The sequence below is a fragment of the Sphaeramia orbicularis genome, chromosome 5 (genome assembly GCF_902148855.1).
Source record: "Sphaeramia orbicularis chromosome 5, fSphaOr1.1, whole genome shotgun sequence".
Classification (NCBI taxonomy): domain Eukaryota; kingdom Metazoa; phylum Chordata; class Actinopteri; order Kurtiformes; family Apogonidae; genus Sphaeramia; species Sphaeramia orbicularis.
In genome coordinates this window covers 43014670-43032970 of record NC_043961.1, presented here as the reverse complement: position 1 = coordinate 43032970, position 18301 = coordinate 43014670, and the positions used below count along the sequence as shown (strand labels likewise).

At 41.4% G+C, this 18301-nt stretch overlaps 1 protein-coding gene across 2 annotated transcripts in view; it reads left to right on the top strand.

The window, feature by feature from the left end:
* nisch (nischarin) overlaps nucleotides 1-18301 on the top strand; it is a 189772-nt gene that overhangs the window by 128910 nt on the left and 42561 nt on the right. For both annotated transcript variants that reach the window (XM_030133491.1, XM_030133490.1), the window contains exons 18-23: nucleotides 3237-3439; nucleotides 15584-15978; nucleotides 17145-17329; nucleotides 17412-17469; nucleotides 17586-17724; nucleotides 17910-18060. In XM_030133491.1, coding sequence (XP_029989351.1) covers nucleotides 3237-3439; nucleotides 15584-15978; nucleotides 17145-17329; nucleotides 17412-17469; nucleotides 17586-17724; nucleotides 17910-18060 — 1131 coding nt within the window. The remainder of the gene's footprint in view (nucleotides 1-3236; nucleotides 3440-15583; nucleotides 15979-17144; nucleotides 17330-17411; nucleotides 17470-17585; nucleotides 17725-17909; nucleotides 18061-18301) is intronic.

Below are 18301 nucleotides of genomic sequence, written 5' to 3'. Positions count from 1 at the left end.
TTACCTATAGGTGTGAATATGTGAGTGATTGGTTGTTCATCTGTATATTTCCAGGTTGTTATTGAAAATGAGAATCAGTTCTCAACTAACTTACCTGGTTAAACAAAGGTAAAATAAATAAATAAAATGTAACAAAACAATATGGAGACAGTGTTGATTTGTCCTGTATTATCAGAGTATATGTATCCATTTTCTCGCTTGGTTTTCTGTTTTCTTCTGGTTTTGCTGTGAACACATTTTATATCATCAACCAGTAACAGCATCAGGCAGCATGTACAGATTGCCCAATCAAAGGAGGCAAGAGGTTGACCAATAGAAGGAGGCAACAGTTTGACCCATACAGAAGGAGGCGACAGATTGACCAATAGAAGAAAGAGGCAACAGGTTGACCAGTAGAAGAAGGATGCAACATGTTGACCAATAGAAGGAGGCGACAGGTTGACCAATAGAAGGAGGAGGCCACAGATTGACCAATAGAAGGAGGCGACAGGTTGACCAATAGAAGAAGGAGGTGACAGGTTGACCGATAGAAGAAGGAGGCAACAGGTTGACCAATAGAAGAAGGATGCAACAGGTTGACCAATAGAAGGAGGCGACAGGTTGACCAATAGAAGAAGGAGGCAACATGTTGACCAATAGAAGAAGAAGCCGACAGGTTAACCAATAGAAGGAGGTGACAGTTTGACCAATTAAAGGAGGCGACAGGCTGACCAATAGAAGGAGGCGATAGGCTGACCGATAGGAGGCAACAGATTGACTGATAGAAGACGGAAGCAACAGGTTGACCAACAGAAGAAGGAGGTGACAGGTAGACCAATAGAAGAAGGTGGCGACAGGTTGACCAATAGAAGAAGGAGGCAATAGGCTGACCAATGGAAGAAGGAGCCAACAGTTTAACCAATAGGAGGCGACAGTTTGACCAATAGAACAGCTCCAGTAAACGGCAAATCATGGGAAAAACATAAATGCTAGGTGAAAACTAAAATGATCGTGAGTGGCAGACAGACCTGGGGAACACACAGATGATTTTTTTTGCCCATACTGTGAGAAATGACAGTTACAGCAGTGTAAAAACAGTCTGTTCACCCGGAGGAAAAAATATTCCGTTAACATTGGCTCCTATGGGAGAGAAGAAGGGATTTCTGCCAAAACCCCAGGCTGCCATTTCACTTTAAAAGAGCTAGGTGTTCAAACATGGGTTCATATGAATTCTAGGAACCGTGGCTACATTTTGGGAAAAGATCATTTGCCTCCTATGTATCATTTGGCCAGGTGAATTTTCTCTGTTCCTCCACTCTAGCTTATAACATCACGCACTCTAACAGAGGACATTTTAAGTCAACTCAGGGGGGGTTTAAGACTTGTCTATTGAAAACCATAAACTCTATTCTCATGCCAAAGAGATTCTTGAAGAGATGACATAAATGTCTGCATTTTAAAGTTTAAATGAAGTCTCTAGGTAAAAGTAAGGCGAAGCAGTAGAAGTTGAAAAAAGTCAACTTTTTTGCTGTTCTCATTGAAAATTATTATTTTTTTGCGTTCTTGTGCAAAAACCGTAAGTGATATCCTTATGACAAATCGTTTGGGATTGGTAGCCACTTAAAAATGGCCCAATTCATTTTGGATGGACAAATTTGACTTTTTTTTTTTTTTTTCAATTTTAACGAAATCCGTGCATCGAAATGTCAATCCAAATAATAGCACATCTTTTGAGACTAGGCTGCACATTTTTGCAATTATGTTTTGGTCTTTTCCCAACACTGTGGGCCGCATTTTTTTTCAAAGTTTTTTCTATAAGTCATAATAATAACTAGACTTTTCATACATTTCCTGAAGGAAATGTAACCAGTATGGTTGCCTCTTGCTGGATCGGTGGACTTGTGGTTAAGTGCGATGTAAAAGCAAGAAATAGCTCCCAGTCACTTCATATGTGGAATCTGTATGTCAGTTTTTGTCGACTGACATCACCACAGACTGTCTATAGACCTGTATTCAGATGAGAAGCCCCTGCCACAGTCTGTGTCAGTCCTGTTAAAGCACTGTTTAAATAGGCTCCTTTAATTGAATAGTTCGATGTGTCTGTGTATATGATCCCAGGTGAGCTCATTCATTTCATTTGAGAATTTATGTGAAGTTTTTCAGCTTTATTATTGTTTTATTTCTTTATAATTCTTTTTATTGTATTCATTATTTATTATTTTGATTTATTTTTGATTTTAGTGTAGCTGCATTAGTGTAGGGTTTGTTTGTTTTTTCTGGAGCCTTAATTTTCTTTATTGTCTGCAGCTGTGTTAGACCACATTGGCTGTTACCATGACAATGAGCGCTGCAGGCACTGAAGACACAGACACAACCACGCTCATTTATGACTCTGAAACACTGTGAAACAGCTCCCAAACAGCTGCTAATTACAGGAAAAGCGTAAATGATAGGTGAAAACTAACATGATCGTGAGTGGCAGACAAACCTGGGGAACACACAGATGTATTTTTTTTGTCTGTACTGTGAGAAATGACCGAGTTATCACTTCATATGGCTTTGCCACAAGCCACTCTCTCCCGTTGCTTTACAACGGGGGAGAGTGGCTTGTGTCGATGCCCAAGCCCCTAATAAGTCATAATAAATATGACAAACGATAGTCCCCTATGCCTTGCGTTACATGCAAGCACACAGGGAAATATGACAAACAATAGTCTCCTGTGCCTTGCATTACATACAAGCACACGGTTATAACGCTGCCTCTTTTGACTTAACTGAAACTGTAGCAGCAGAGTGTTCACAGAAGAATAAGGTGTTTCAAACCCTTGTTTGTTGAACAGGTTTCGATTGTGGGATTTCCACTGGTGACCAGGAAACCCGGTGCTCAGTTCACTTGCATGGACTGTAGTTGGACGTTTCCTACAGGGCAAACAAAGTGTTCAATAGGGACCAATTATCAGTTATTAGGAATCAAGCAAACCAAAAAATGATGTTTGGAACTTTAATCCTTTTGAAGATCATGTAAAAATCTTCCTGTGAAAAAACTCTGATTAACAGAAAGTCCAACCTCAAATGTTCTTGAGATGCGTTGAATTGTGTGTATTTCCTTTCACCCTTGGGTATAAATATTACATATATGAAATATTAATATAAATGAATCATTATATATAATATATATGAATCATTCAAGAAAACTAAGTCTTTTTTGTCATTTTGTTGTTGACGTTTTTAAAAGTATGTGTTGTGTTTTTTCCCAGACCAAGATGGGAGTGTATCTGTGGACCAGCTTCTGTCCGGTCTGCAGGTCCACCTCCTCCTGCCTTATTCCCAGATGTGGTTTTCCTCTGATCCTCACTTCCCCGACCTCTGCCTGGCCTTCGGTCTTCAGTCTGGAGTCACACGATGGTATTTATTCTCAGAGGCTGGAGAACTCAGTCGGATCAGGACAGCGCTGATCCAGGTCAGGTTCATTATTATTAATATTGGTCTGTTTCAGTTTGGTCAATTTTCAGTCTTTGGCCTCATTCAGACCTGGTCCAGCCTGGTTGTTGTGGTCTCTGGAGGTTCAGGTCACATCAGTTGACCACAGCTTACGCACTGTAAAACATAATCAACAACCATGTTTACAGGTGGTTCACAGAGTTTGTCCTTTGATTTAAGGCTTGGACTAAGAAAAATTAATGTAGGAAAACTCATCTAAAGGGACTGAGTTTAAAAAATATTCATATCATAAGGAAAAATCTATCTGCAGTGACAGTTACTTCCCCAAACAAAGACAGAGAACACAACAGAACATAAAGTTGTGTGGAAAAAATGAGTCTAAATCAAAATGATTTGAAACTGTGTTAAAGCTGTTGTGATTTGTACAAGGTTCTTGTTACAGACTTATCAATAATAAAAATCATCATCAGATTGTTATAGAGAGCTTTTCAGGACACTTTTTGACAAGTGTTTTTTATTGTCTTTTTTAGTTATAATACATAAACACAAAACAAAACATAATAGGCACATCAGTAAGTACAAAAGGGGACCTGAAGAAATTCATAGTATGCAGATGTTAGTGGTATATTTGCTTGTTTGGAAACTGACTGTATCTCGTCATGGTTTATAAAGAAAGAAAAAGAATTACAAACATGTGGCAGGCATGTACATGCACAGGTGGACACAGTTTCTACCCTACATAGAGTGGACCTGTGTTGTGGTCAGTGATCTTAAAAAAACAAACAAACAAAAAAACAAAGCTGTTATGAAATCGTCCCCCTCCAGAAACTCCATACTTGATCCCCAAATCTTTCCAAAAGTATTGCATTTTGCCTTTAATGATAAATGTAAGTCTCTTTAAGGCAGGGGTCACCAACCTTTTCTCTTCTGTGAGCTACTTTTACATAATGAAGTTGCCAGAGGGCTACTCTAATTTAACAACATTTATTTACATACCTGATTTTCATAGACGCGTATTTTGTATAATATGTTTGTAACATTGTGTTCTTCATTTATTATTTTATTTATTTATATTTCTTTGTTTTAACATTTACAATCCTTAAAAAGTGTTAATATGAAACTATTATTTTACTTTTATTAAGAAAATCAAAAGTAGAAAAAAACAAATACAAGCATTTGCATCCTGTATTTCTAAATATTTTTATACTATTTCAATTACTATGAAATGGAACAATCCTGCGTATTTTTATAGAATAATTAAAAACAAATAATACACACCTGTATGTACATTTTTAATACTTCGAAATTGTGAAAAGGAACGTTGTCACTCACTCAATAAAACTTCACTAGCATGTGCTGCTGTATTTCTGAAGGATTTGACCTTTTCTAAATTCACATTTGCTGTCAAAACATATCAATTAAAAACAGAACAACTTTGTACACATAAATCCACCATCGCCCTGTCACTTCAACAGAGTCATCACACTGGAGTAAAACGCCGAGGCACCTGTTCAGGTCCGACTCCAGCTGTCTGAGCGCATGCGCACATAATGCACATAGGTTTGCGCTTGTCCAGGATGTGAGCCACTTTAATGATGCCTCTGTTGAAGCGCTGGCCTTGGTCAGTTTAGTGAATATGGACTGTTGTTTTTGGAGTTTAGTTTAGTAGTTGTAGTTTAGACTTCTATCTCCCAGGCCTACACCCATTTATTGAAAGAAATTGAAATTTCACACTGCAGCGCCCCCTACAAATTTACCTTTATGAAAATTGCATCAGTTTGGACATACGATCACCAATTTGCCTCAAATTTGACTCAGTGGTACATCTTGCAGGCCTACACCAATCAATAGAAGAAATTGAATTTTGGCTCCATAGCGCCCCCTACAGATTTACTTATACAAAAATGTGTTCAGTTCGGACATATGAGCACCGATTTGCCTCAAATTTGAGTCAATTGTCAATCTCAAGGGCCTATACTCATTCATCAGAAGAAATTGAAATTTTTTACTATAGCGCCCCCTACAAATTTACCTTTACAAAAATTGTCTCAGTTCGGACATACAAACATCAATTTGCCTCAAATTTGAATTAGTTGTCAATCTCCCAGGCCTACACCCATTCATCAGAAGACATAAAATTTGGTGCTAGAGCGCCACGTGCTGAATGATGGACATACTTTTACTGGATGTGCCTGTGGCGAGGGCCTTTCAATGCCACTTGCGGCTTTAATTAGTATTACTATTACTAATAATAATAATTATAGTCACAAAATAATAATAATAAATAGAAGAGAAATAATCAAATTTTAAAAATGGGATGAGAAGGTCAGTTTTGCAGGAAGTGTATGAGGGGATTCCAGTTGAAGGGGAGTTCTGTTGTGTTGGTCTTTGTGCATGGACATAAATGGTCAGTACTTATAAAGCACTTTTTTCACATTCACTCATTCATGCACACACTCACACACCAGTAGGTAGCTGCTGCCATGCAAGGCGCTGCCAGGCCCTACTGGGAGCAGTTTAAGGTTCAGGGTCTTGCCCAAGGACACTTCGACATTTGGACAGTTGGAGGCAGGATTCGAACTGTCGACCCTTCGCTGGTCCGCATCTATGACGATTACTGCCCCGACGTCTTAAAACAATGTGTAGCTTACCGCGATGTCATGGCTACGCTGTACAACCTGGGCTTCCGACCAGCTGTGCTCTATCCAGCAAACCTTCAAATCACCATGAAGGATGGCAATAAGAAACCTTTCTCCTCAGTCGAAGAAGCCACTGCCTTCGTGAGGTCCATGCCTGCTCCATGATGCTGCTTCATTGACTCAACTCTGCTGTCGCTGTACAGGCTAATGTACTTGCGGCTAATGTTAACACCATATCTTGCCCAGCTGGTCTCAACGTGATAATACTTAACACACTGTCTGCGAACTATACTAGTGTTGTACAATGCTTTTTGAACACTGGGACTCCTTACTTTTGCAAGAATCTGACTGTGCTTGTTGAACCAATGCTGTATGTGGAATCCACTCCTGTTTGTTTTGATCAGCTGTGTTGCATGGCCCAGTTGGACATTGACCATACTTTTATTTTTTTTATTTTTTTTTTTTACTTTATTTATAGAATGTTTAAACATTTATGGAACCTTTCATTTAACAAGTATAACATTTACAATTTCAAGTAATGTATTCATGATACAGACATTGACACCAGACATGATAAAAAATCAGAACCCAAGGAAAAAAAAAACAGGCAATACAATCAAGACACGCCTAAAGACAGTCAAGACAGTGCAACCTGGTACTGTTAAAGAAAGAAAGAAACAAAACAGAGACGGGAGGTAACTCGAACATCTTCGTAATTATGTCGCGACGTGCATTGTGGGAAGCAGAGCTCCAGCCGTTTCTGTCTCGTGTTTGTTTCATCCATATAATATCATACGGTTGCGCTGCCGCTGCCAGGTAGCAGTGCGAACCTCAGCTTCCCACAATGCACGTCGCAACAAAATTCCGAAGATGCCCAAGTTACCTCCCGGCTCTGTTTGTAAACACATGGTTTGTTTATGGTGGATGGCACTTCGAAATTGTTCACTGTGAGGGAAGAGATTCAGGTGAGTAATCACAGGAAGACTTACGGATTCGTGATACTGAGGATGACTGGGGTTTTACAGATTTGTTGAAAAATTGGTAATGAAAGTCTCCAGCAGCTTTAAAGTTTTTGGAGATTTCAATAGGAATACTGTCAGGTCCTGGTGCTTTCCTACCTTTCATACTGTCTATGGTCTATAAAACAGTTCATATAGATGTTACGATTGGGGAGTTAAGCTCCTTTCTAGTGCTCTCTTCCAGGGCTGGTATTTCTATCTGATCTAAAAAGTTGTGGAGTTTATGAGATATCACTGGACTTTCTGACATATACAATTTAGAATAGAAAGAGCTATTAAATTTGTGTGTATTAGTTATTGTTTTTCCTTCCTCTGACTTAATTTCTAAAACTGATATTTCCTTCTGCATTGATTTTAATCGCCAGGCCAAAAGATTTCCTGCCTTCTATCCTTGGTCGTGGAATGTCTGTTTCAGTTTCATTATGCTATTTAATGCTTTATTTGTGGATAGCTCTTTATACTGTGCTCTTAGAATGGCCAGTCATGATCTAGTCTTTTTTGTATCTTTAAGTGGGGGGGCGCTATTTCAGGAAAATTTTCAGATTCAACTTTAGCCCAGATTTTCTAATGCTCCCATGTCTTGGGAATACAAAACTGTGAAAAAAATTCCAATCAAGGCCAAACCCCCCCACCCCCCACCCCGAAAATTACTTTTTCAACCCTGAAAACATGGGGTTTTTGGCAACTTTCAAACCTCCTTCCCTTATGATAAAGCACAATGTAGCAATATGCTCATGCTGGGCCCTTAAATCTTTTTTTGTGAGACATGTCATGTCTTAAGAGTGCTTTGCACTACAAAAGGTGTAGTGTCAAGGTCAAATTATAGGTCAAAGGTCACCCAAATGGTAAAAAAAAATGCATATTTCATGGAATTAAGCTGTTAATGTGGGTTCTTCAGAATGTTGGGCTCAGGTTCTCTCCTCATAACACATCTATTGACCACAAACAACTTCCATTCAATAAAACACATTAAACAGAACTATTTACACAACAGGCCCTTTCCCACCGCAGGAACTTTTGCAGGAACTTTCTGTATTACCCTGAACTTTCAAAGTTCCTGGTGCGTTTCCACCAAAAATTACCCTGGTAACTGACCCTCCCCCGGCCCCAAATTCACCCCGAAGAAGTTCCTGGTATAGAGGTAGTACTTTTCAGATTACCAGGAACTTTAAGGGGTGGAGCTGTGTGCTGGAGAAGGCTGAGTGGTGGACTAGACTCGCAGCATTTCCGCATTCTGTTCACCGCCATTATTTAAGTCATGTAATTTCCACAAGCTTTGTATTTTGATAATTCGGAAAATTGACCAAAAGAGAAGCTACAACAAGTGGACGGACGAAGAGGAAATTCAGATGGACTTTGAATCGCCAACAAGAAATGAGCAAGTAAAAGCTGTTGGAGCCAAATACAAGACACAAGCCTTAAGAAATACGAGAAAAGAAGAAGAAATTTATGCAGGATTAAAAGAAACTAAAGGACCACAACGGTTGCAGTAGATCCGACTGTTGAACAAACCAATGGTATGTATATCACAGAAATATTCCCTGTTTAGTTGGTTCCATGCCGTAACAGTAGTCGGCAGCATCAGCTGTTTAGTCCAAAGTGAAGTCCGGTTAACCTAATACTAACTGGTCAACAGTCTGACACTTAACCTAAATCTGAGAACTGGATGTATTTGTGTTGTCGCTGTGTGCTGAACACTGATTCATTCTGTATGTTTGTGATTTCCACCTGAAATGAGACTGGACGGACTCGCCTCTTTTTCTGAACCTGTGGCTCGTTTGTGTCCTCGTCCATCATCTCCTGCTGTTTACAGCAGCCCAAGTCAGACATCTCACATGTCACATCACACTGGTAGGAATCTGTCATGTGTTCTGTTATTCATTTTAGCATTTTTATTACTTTTCCTGTAGGAAAGCGAAAAAGGGACCAGGACCATGGAGTTCCAGACCGGCTGTCCTGGGCTAGCTGGACCAGACCCTGGTCCAAAAGCCTGAACCTCTCACACGTTTTGATTTCCCTTTTAATCTTAAGGCACCTTTGTTTTGTTTCAATTTTGAATAAAAAAAAAAAAATCTAACCTAATACTATCTGTTCATTTACAAGGCATCAAAATATGAGTATAAGTACTTTTATCAGTAATATGCAGTTGAATTAAATGTAGGCATTTGAGTAAATCTGTCTGACTTTAGGGTCAAACCTGGACTATATCTGTAAAACAGTAGAAATGAAACAGAACCATCCATCACACTTAAAGTTGGATGTGATTTAGTTTAAGGAATGAGAAGTTGAAAATACATGTTTTACCACTTTTAAATACAAATTAAGGATATGTAATGATGGTTAACTTAATTTAAAATGTATTCCAGATGGATTAAGTGATTCAACAACCAGTAAAATGGTCAACCCAACCCGTCCACTTAAAGTAGTGTGTCATTTTATTGGACTAGAGGTTAGTTTGTGAATGCACATGAACTGGACTACAGTTTCTGTTACTGCTCCCTCATACATCATCAACCTGATTTGAATAAATTACCCTGAACTTTCGGGTGCAGTGGAAGTGCAGTTACCAGGAACTTTTTTACCCCAAAAAGTTCCTGGTAAATAAGTTCCTTGTAATAAAGTTCCTGGGCCTTTTGGTGGGAAAGGGCCTAATGTATTATCCATATAGACATGTCAAAGAGAACCAACGGTCGTTTCACATGACTTTGCAATTTACATGTATATGTCCCGTTGCAGGTGACACAGTGGTGCAGTGGATAGCACTGGTGCCTCACAGTTCAATTCCAAAACTAGTCAATGGGGATGGGACCTTTCTGTGTGGAGTTTGCATGTTCTACCCGTGTCTGCGTGGGTTCTCTCTGGGTACTCTGACTTCCTCCCACCATCCAAACACATGCACCGATAGGTTAATTGGTTAATCTAAATTGCCCATAGGTGTGAATGTGACTGTGATTGTTTGTCTATATGTTCAGCCCTGCGATGAACTGGCAAAACGTCCAGGGTGAACCCCGCCTTTGCCTGTAAGTAGCTGGTATAGGCTACAAGCAACCAAGTGGGGATAAAGCGGGTACAGAAAATGAATGAATGAAGTGTTAGTGATTCTCGCCAAAATGTGTGCTAGTGTTTCCCACCACACTAATGGCGGCAAATTCAAATGGAATGTACATGCTGCAATATTTAGTCTCTAATGTGGCTTTGAAAGGGCCAAAGGCCTTGGGGGATCCCACCAGGAAACCAGAGGGAAGAGAACTTAGGACATACACTGACCAAAACTTCCAACGCAACACTTGGGTTTATTGCAACACATGTCATTTTCTTAAGCTAAATTTAACAATACATAACTAGAAGCACTCGGAGAGCGCAGACCTCCGCCAAGGCTGATCAGTGGCCCCCCCCACCCCCGATCACCACCAAAATTTAATCATTTCTTCCTTATCCCATTTCCAACAAACCCTGAAAATTTCATCCAAATCTGTCCATAACTTTTTGAGTTATGTTGCACACTAACGGACAGACAAACAAACAGACAAACAAACAAACAAACCCTGGCAAAAACATAACCTCCTTGGCGGAGGTAACAAATACTAGAAGCACTCGGAGAGCGCAGACCTCTGCCAAGGCTGATCAGTGGCGCCCCCCGTGGGCCCCCCCACCCCCGATCACCACCAAAATTTAATCATTTCTTCCTTATCCCATTTCCAACAAACCCTGAAAATTTCATCCAAATCTGTCCATAACTTTTTGAGTTATGTTGCACACTAACGGACAGACAAACAAACAAACAAACAAACAGACAAACCCTGGCAAAAACATAACCTCCTTGGCAGAGGTAATTAAGATTCAAATCAAAAACACAGTTTCAGAGTCAGGAATGAACAGATTTTTCCTGGTTTCAAATTCATTGCATCAGTTGAAGGCGCAATTCTGGATCACCGAAGTCAGTATCTTGTATGGCCTCCTCTGGCGTCACACACAGCCTGGATTCTGCGATGCATGGAGTCAATCAATTGCTGAATTTCAGCCTGTGTGTGATGCGGTCCCATTCCTCCAGGAGGGCTTGATGCGGCTGTCGGACTGTGGCTGGTTCTGGATCACGCCTTCTCACCCGGTGATCCAGAATATCCCATAGATGTTCTATAGGGTTTAAATCTGGGGAATACACAGGCCAATCAAGACATTGAACTTTATTCTGCCTCAGGTATTCCTGACAGACTCTGGCGACATGTGGTCTTGCGTTATCCTGTTGCAGCGTTAGGCGATAGCGATGGACAAGTGGAACTGCGACAGGGGTCAGGATTTCGTCACAGTAACGGGCCGCACTGAGGTTTCCATCGCTGAAAATGAGGTCTGTCTTGTGTCTACTGCTTATTCCAGCCCAAACCATTACACTGGGTCCACCCCAGCGGTCACGCTGCAGGATGGTAGCGTCAGCATAACGTTCCCGTCGCCTACGCCAAACACACAGTCTTCCGTCAGCCACACTCAACTTGTACCTCGATTCATCGGAGAAGAGCATCCTGTTCCACCTGAGAGCATTCCAGGCCAAATGTGCCCTTGACCATCGCAGACGGACGCGGCGACGTGCAGGAGTCAACACCACACCACACCACACCACGGCAGGGACGTCGACTGTGCAAGTCGGCTTCACGCAGGCGGTTGCGTACGGTTTGGTCGCTAATCCGGTTCTGGTGATGACCTCTGGTCTGAGCAGCAGTGACTGTAGCTGGCAGGAAGTGATTGCGCAGGTGCTGGAGGCGAATATGGCGATCCTGCCAAGGGGTGGTGACACATGGTCTGGGGGCACGTGGTCAATCACTGGTGCTTCCTGTTTCATTATACCGGCTCCAGAGACGTGATATGGTCGACACATGGACGCCAAGGTTCCTTGCAACCCGTCTTTGCGACATTCCACCAGTGAGCATACCAATGGCTCACTCTCGCTGATTTTGACCTAGGCGCGGCATGGTCACACGTTGACCCAGGACAATACAAAGGAATATTAAAGTTGCCCATTGCTACGGCTATTTATTGACCAAATTCTGGAAGGATTGGTCATAGAGTTCTACTCAACCTGACGGGATAGGCAAAATTCTAAACAATGTGCAATCAAGCGGAACGAGCTGCCCACATGACAAAATCAAAACAATTTTCTGAGCTTTTAAGGTGTAGTTGATGTATCATGACTCAAAACCAATATCCCATTTTATGTACACCAAACATTTCAAAATTGTATGTGTTGTGTTGGAAGTTTTGGTCAGTGTATTTGATAAAATGTCGGAATGGTATGAATTTTTGAAAAAACTAGGCATTTTGATGACCTTTAACCTACAACATGACCTTGATATTAGACTTTTCATAGTACAAGGTACTCTTACGAAACAATGGCCCATCATGATCATATTTATACATTGCACTGGACAAAAGAGTGGAGAAGCTGTGAAAGTTGCGATTTTCAGAGTTAAAAAAGTAATTTTTGGGGTGGGGGGGGTTTTGGATGAAAATTTCAAAAAAATTACACAGGAGTGCTTAGAACATCTTGTTGCATCAGAAAATCAGGGCTAATGTTATATTTGATATTAAGCCCCCCCCCACTTTAAGGTTAATTTCTATCTCAAGTTTCTTTATATCCCTTTCTAACTAAATCAGTTTTAGGTACTTTTTAGCTTACCGGCCAACATGCCGTAAGCTATTGTCATCATGCAGCGTCCGTCGTCGTCATCTGTCGTTGTCATGTCGTTGTCTGTCGTCGTCCGTCGTTGTCGTCCGTCGTCGTCCGTCGTCATTTGTCGTCCATTACAAACTTTCAATTGTCTTCTTCTCCGAAACTACAATTCCGATTGACTTCAAACTTGGTATACAGCTTCTTTATGATGATGTCTACAAAAGTTAGTGAAATTATGTGGATCCAGATCTGATTCTGGATTTGGTGCGACTTTGAAAAATTTCCCCATTATAAGGGATAGGAAGTGGATCGATGCAATAACTCAGTAAATATAAATCATATCAAGTTGAAATTCCTACAGTACAGCCCTGATGGGGAGATGACCAAAACGTAATGGCCACATGCTGATCAGGATCTTTTTCTGGATCTGGGAACTGACAGAAAATTTAACATGGGCTATTATGGGGAAAAAAATTCAATCGTCTTCTTCTCTGAAACTACAGTTCTGATTGATTTCAAACTTGGTATACAGCTTCTTTATGATGATGTCAACACAAGGTACTGAAATTATTTCGATCCAGATCTGATTCTGGATTTGGTGCGACTTTGAAAAATGTTCCCATTATAAGGGATAGGACGTGGATTGACACAGTAAATCAGTAAGTATCAATGATATCAAGTTGGAATTTGAATTTTTTACAGATCTGATTGGAATATGACCAAAACATGGGCTATTTCTGTAATATAATAAATACACGTAACTGGGAGATAATAAATGGCGTCCGGATGCATTTCCCAAAGCTTTTAATTTGACCGGTAAGCTACAGGGCCAATGGTCCTATTTTTATTAGAGACGCTGCCTTGAATGCCCCCCACCTCAGAGACGCTGATGTTTGAATAGTGTTCATTTTAAGGTACCGTACTTTCCGGACTATAAGCTGCACCTGACTATAAGCCGCACTCTCCCGTCTCCAATGTCTCACCATCGATTCACTGATGTCAAGGTTACGTGCAGCAGCCCTATTTCCTTCTTCGACAGCTGGATCGATCATTAGCCTGGAAAACATAAATTAGCTGCATCATTTTTGAGCCGCGGGGTCACAGCGTGTGGAAAAAAGTACCGGCTTATAGACTGGAAATTACGGTAAACATCAATATTGGTTCCGACAAATTTTAAGAACTCATTATCGTGTAGCCATCGCGGGCTTAATCACTATGTGGTTAGACCCTTGGTAGCTGCCTTTACAGTGTAATTGATTAGTAGTAGCGCATGATCTGAAATGACAATACTTTTGTACACTGAGTCACTCACATTGGCTATCATAGGCTTAGAAATGAGAAAATAGTCTATGCGGGAATAGGCATTATGGGTGACAGAATGTTTCAAGTATTCCTGTCTGGAAGGATTCCTATTTCTCCAGGTGTCATTTAACTCAACAAGTTAAAGTGTTACAAGTGTTGTATTATCTTCCTGTAGTGTTAGGGTTAACGTTAGGGTCAAGATTCGGGTTAGGGTTAGGGTTAGGGTTAAGGTTAGGGTCAGGTGAAGACTGAACTGGTGGATGTTAAAGGACATGTGGTCTACCACATTCAGGTTACAGACGCAGGATTTTTGGGGTACATCTGTAAATGATGTCACCGTGGTCAATGACTGGGAGGATCCATCCTCCTCCCTTTGAGGAAGCATGGCCTGTGTTGTTCAGTCAACACTATTGACCTTCACAGGCTGCCTTTTACTTCAATATGTGTTATTTTTTTTCTTTTTTTTTTCTTTCTGTGGACAGTAAAGATTTCCAGATTTTCAGTGTACAGGGAAACATATTTCCTCACTTATGGCAATAAACACTGTGAATCTGAAATGTTCTTAATATGATTAATCCAGAGGAGCTTTATCTTCTACAGAACCAGGAAAAACATGCGACTGTTACCAAATGTGGTGTATTTGATGCCTTGTGACTTAATGTAGAAGAAACAGTTGTGATTGAGCTGTTGTCGAAGTCTTGGCGGTTTGACCTCCTCATGTCACTATGATACTGATTCTGAACATGCATGATGACGCCGTCCTCTGTCCTTCTAAATAAATGAACATATGGCCTGGTAACGCCGTCCTCTATCCTAAATAAATGGACATATGGACTGGTAACGCTGTCCTCTGTCTTAAATAAATGAACATATGGACTGGTAACGCTGTCCTCTGTCCTAAATAAATGAACATATGGACTGGTAACGCTGTCTTCTGTCTAAAATAAATTAACATATGGACTGGTAATGCTGTCCTCTGTCCTAAATAAATGAGCATATGGACTGGTAACGCTGTCTTCTGTCTAAAATAAATGAACATATGGACTGGTAATGCTGTCCTCTGTCCTAAATAAATGAACATATGGACTGGCAACGCCCTTCTCTGTCCTTAATAAATGAACATATGGACTTGTAACGTCATCCTCTGTCTTAAATAAATGAACAAATGGACTGGTAATGCCGTCCTCTGTCCTAAATAAAATGAACCTCATTGGACATGATTGTCAGTACTCGTCCAGCTGTTCTCTGTGTTCTCTGTATGTTTTTTTTGGTGCTTAATAATGGTCCCACCTGGGTCACTGTGACCTCAAAAGTAAATATAACAGGAGCGTTAATGCTGTGATCCTCAAAGACACTTAGTCTGACAGAGTCAGTGACAGAGCTGCCAATGTTAGAACTGTCTCTGATACAAAAACACACTGATGCACATTCTAACAGGTCCGTAGTTCCTTTGACTTTTTGTGAGTAATTGATGACTTTTGTTTTTTATTTACTTTATTTATTTGAAGAAGAACCAATGGTTTCCCTCCGTTGTTTTGCAGGTGGATGTGCAGGCACACTCACCCTCTCCACTCCTCCCACCCTCCCTGTTCAACTCCTGGGAGGTGGAGGAGAGTCATGGAGCTCAGAGGGGTTACTGTGCCTTCGTCCTCCCACCTCCCTCACAGGACCCCCGCCCTCTCCTCTCAGACATCTTACCCCACCCAGATAAGCCCTACCTCCCCTCTCTGCTCTTCCTGACCCACCGACATCTGTGGGTAGTGAAGGTGGACTTTAACCAGTTGGCAGAGCACAACCAGAGCAGTGGTAGCCTTCATCCCTCCACCTCCACCTCCTCCTGGTGCAGGCTGGTTCGTTTGCCTCTTGGCTCAGTGATCCTTCAGGTCAAGGACAAAACCACCAACATTCCTTGTTCTGATCAGAGACACCATCAGCGGTACCAACTAGTGTTTTCATTTGTATTTGTTTATTTATTTCAGTTTAGTGTAAGATGCAATTTATAAGTGTATTAATAGTTGTAATTTTAGTTATATTTCTTTCATTTTAATTGTGTGAATTTATTGTGAAGAAAGTTTTAATTTATAGAAGCTTAAAATGGTCAGATGAAAGAATGCATGAGATCAAGTATGAAGAATTTATATTCTTCAAAAAGGTTCAACCATTAATGTGAACTTTAACATTGGAGGAAAACAAAAAGCTAAACTGACATTGGAATTAATTTGTCTGCACTGTTAATTGTCATTTCAATATAGTTTTCTGTGTTTTAGGGTTGAGGTTGTCATTTTCGTTTTTATTCAGTTACTGAAAGTTTTTCCACTACTAGTTATAGGTTTGTTCTTCTATACACTTTTACCATTGTAAGGAGCACAAGAAAGGCAACAGTGAACTCTGGAGCAAACATAAGAGGTTCCCACAAAACCTTATCCAAGACCCCTACAGATAAATCAGTGTGCTGTGGCTGTTACCATGGAGACAGTCATTAGTTTAGAACTCCAGTAAGTGCATTACCATGCACAAATCTGTATTGAACTGTTAAATATAATAGGCCTTCAATCAATCAAATTTTATTTATATAGCTCTACATCATAACAAAAGTTATCTGATGACCCTTTCCATTTAGAGCTGGAATAACCCATACTCTTAAGCCAATGTGTGACTGGGTGACAGTGGAAGGAAAAACTACCTTTAACAGGTGGAAACCTGTAGTAGATCCCTGACTCTGGAGGATGGACCACTGACATGACTAGTTAAAGGAGGAGCAGAGAGGAGGTCAGACAGGAGTAGGAGCACAGAGGAGGACAAACAGGAGGACTGACAGGAAGAGGAGCAGAGAGGAGCTCAGTGTATCATGAGGAGTCTCCCAGTCTCTGCCTATATCAGTCTGAACCACCTTAACTATAAGCCTTGTTTGGCTCATGCAAATAGTGAATCAGTTATGGATGAAATGCCTGATGTTTAGGTAAACCTATAAAAACAGAATCCAGTTTGGTTTGTGTTCAGTTCACAGACAAGTGATGGCAGTGGAGACTAAATATTAGAACAGTATTTTACTGTTTGAGCTTCAGTCCAACCATTCTAGTCATTGTAATCCTTTGGTTTCAGGTGGAGCCATGCTGTAACTGTGATGCTGGGCGGTTGGAGGCTGCTGCTGCTCTTTACTTTGTCCCAGGACAGGAGCTCATTTGTGGGTGAGCTGAGCCAGTACAGAGCATCTCTGGGGGGGCTGAAGGTGGTAGCGCTCCCCCAGCCCTGTAGAACCTACATGTATCAGCAACAACACACACAAGGTTTGGACAGGAAGTGGATGATCTCAGCTGATGGGGTTGTAGTGTTGTAAGGCTGTTTGACACATGGTGTGTATGTGGTCAGGTGGGTCCAGGTCCAGGGAGCAGTGCTGTTTTAGCAAGAGGGGACCAGGCTCCAGCAGGTACATCCAACATATTTCTGGTCATGTTGACACGCTTTCACAGTGTCACTGTTCCATGTAGTACAGCAATCCACACCCACATCTGAAGGATTCAACTCATCCTTTCTGTTCCTCAGCTGGGACTCCTCCTGTCTTCAGATGGAGGTCAACCACCCGCTGCCTCACCTTCACCCTGGTCTGTCACCAGGACTGAAGCTCCTGGCTGGGCTGGATGGTCAGGAGCTGCTGGCCTACTTCCACAGATACATCGCACAGGTAGGACATGAACAAGTTGATTGGTTCTGATTCAGTATCTGTAGTTTGGTTCTGGTTCTAACCCTGTGGTTTGGTTCTGATTCAGTGCCCATGGTTTGGTTCTGTGCCTGTGGCTTGGTTCTAAGCCTGCAATTTGGTTCTGAGCCTGTGGTTTGGTTCTGGCTCTGATTCTGTGCCTGTATCAGACTCAGGTGGAGGAGCTGAGGCAGGTCCTGTGGCTCTCTGTGGTTCTTTACACCTGTCCAGAGGTTGAACTCACCTGTTGTCTGCTGCTTTCCACTGGTGCCATCTACTTCCTGTTGGAGGACTCCGCCTCCACCCTCAGTCATCACTCAGGTAGGATTGACCGGACTGAGACTGCTGATGTTAAGAGTGGAGTGTGTGGTGTTTGCATGCTGTCCTTGTGTCTGCTCTCGTTTTCTCCCATCATCTGAACACATGCACTTAATGGGTTAACTGACTAATCTAAACCACCCATAGGTGTGAATGTGACAGTGAATGTTTGATGAACTGGTGACATGTGAACCCCACCTTCACCCAAGGGTACCTGGGATGGACTCCAGAAACCCTGCCACCC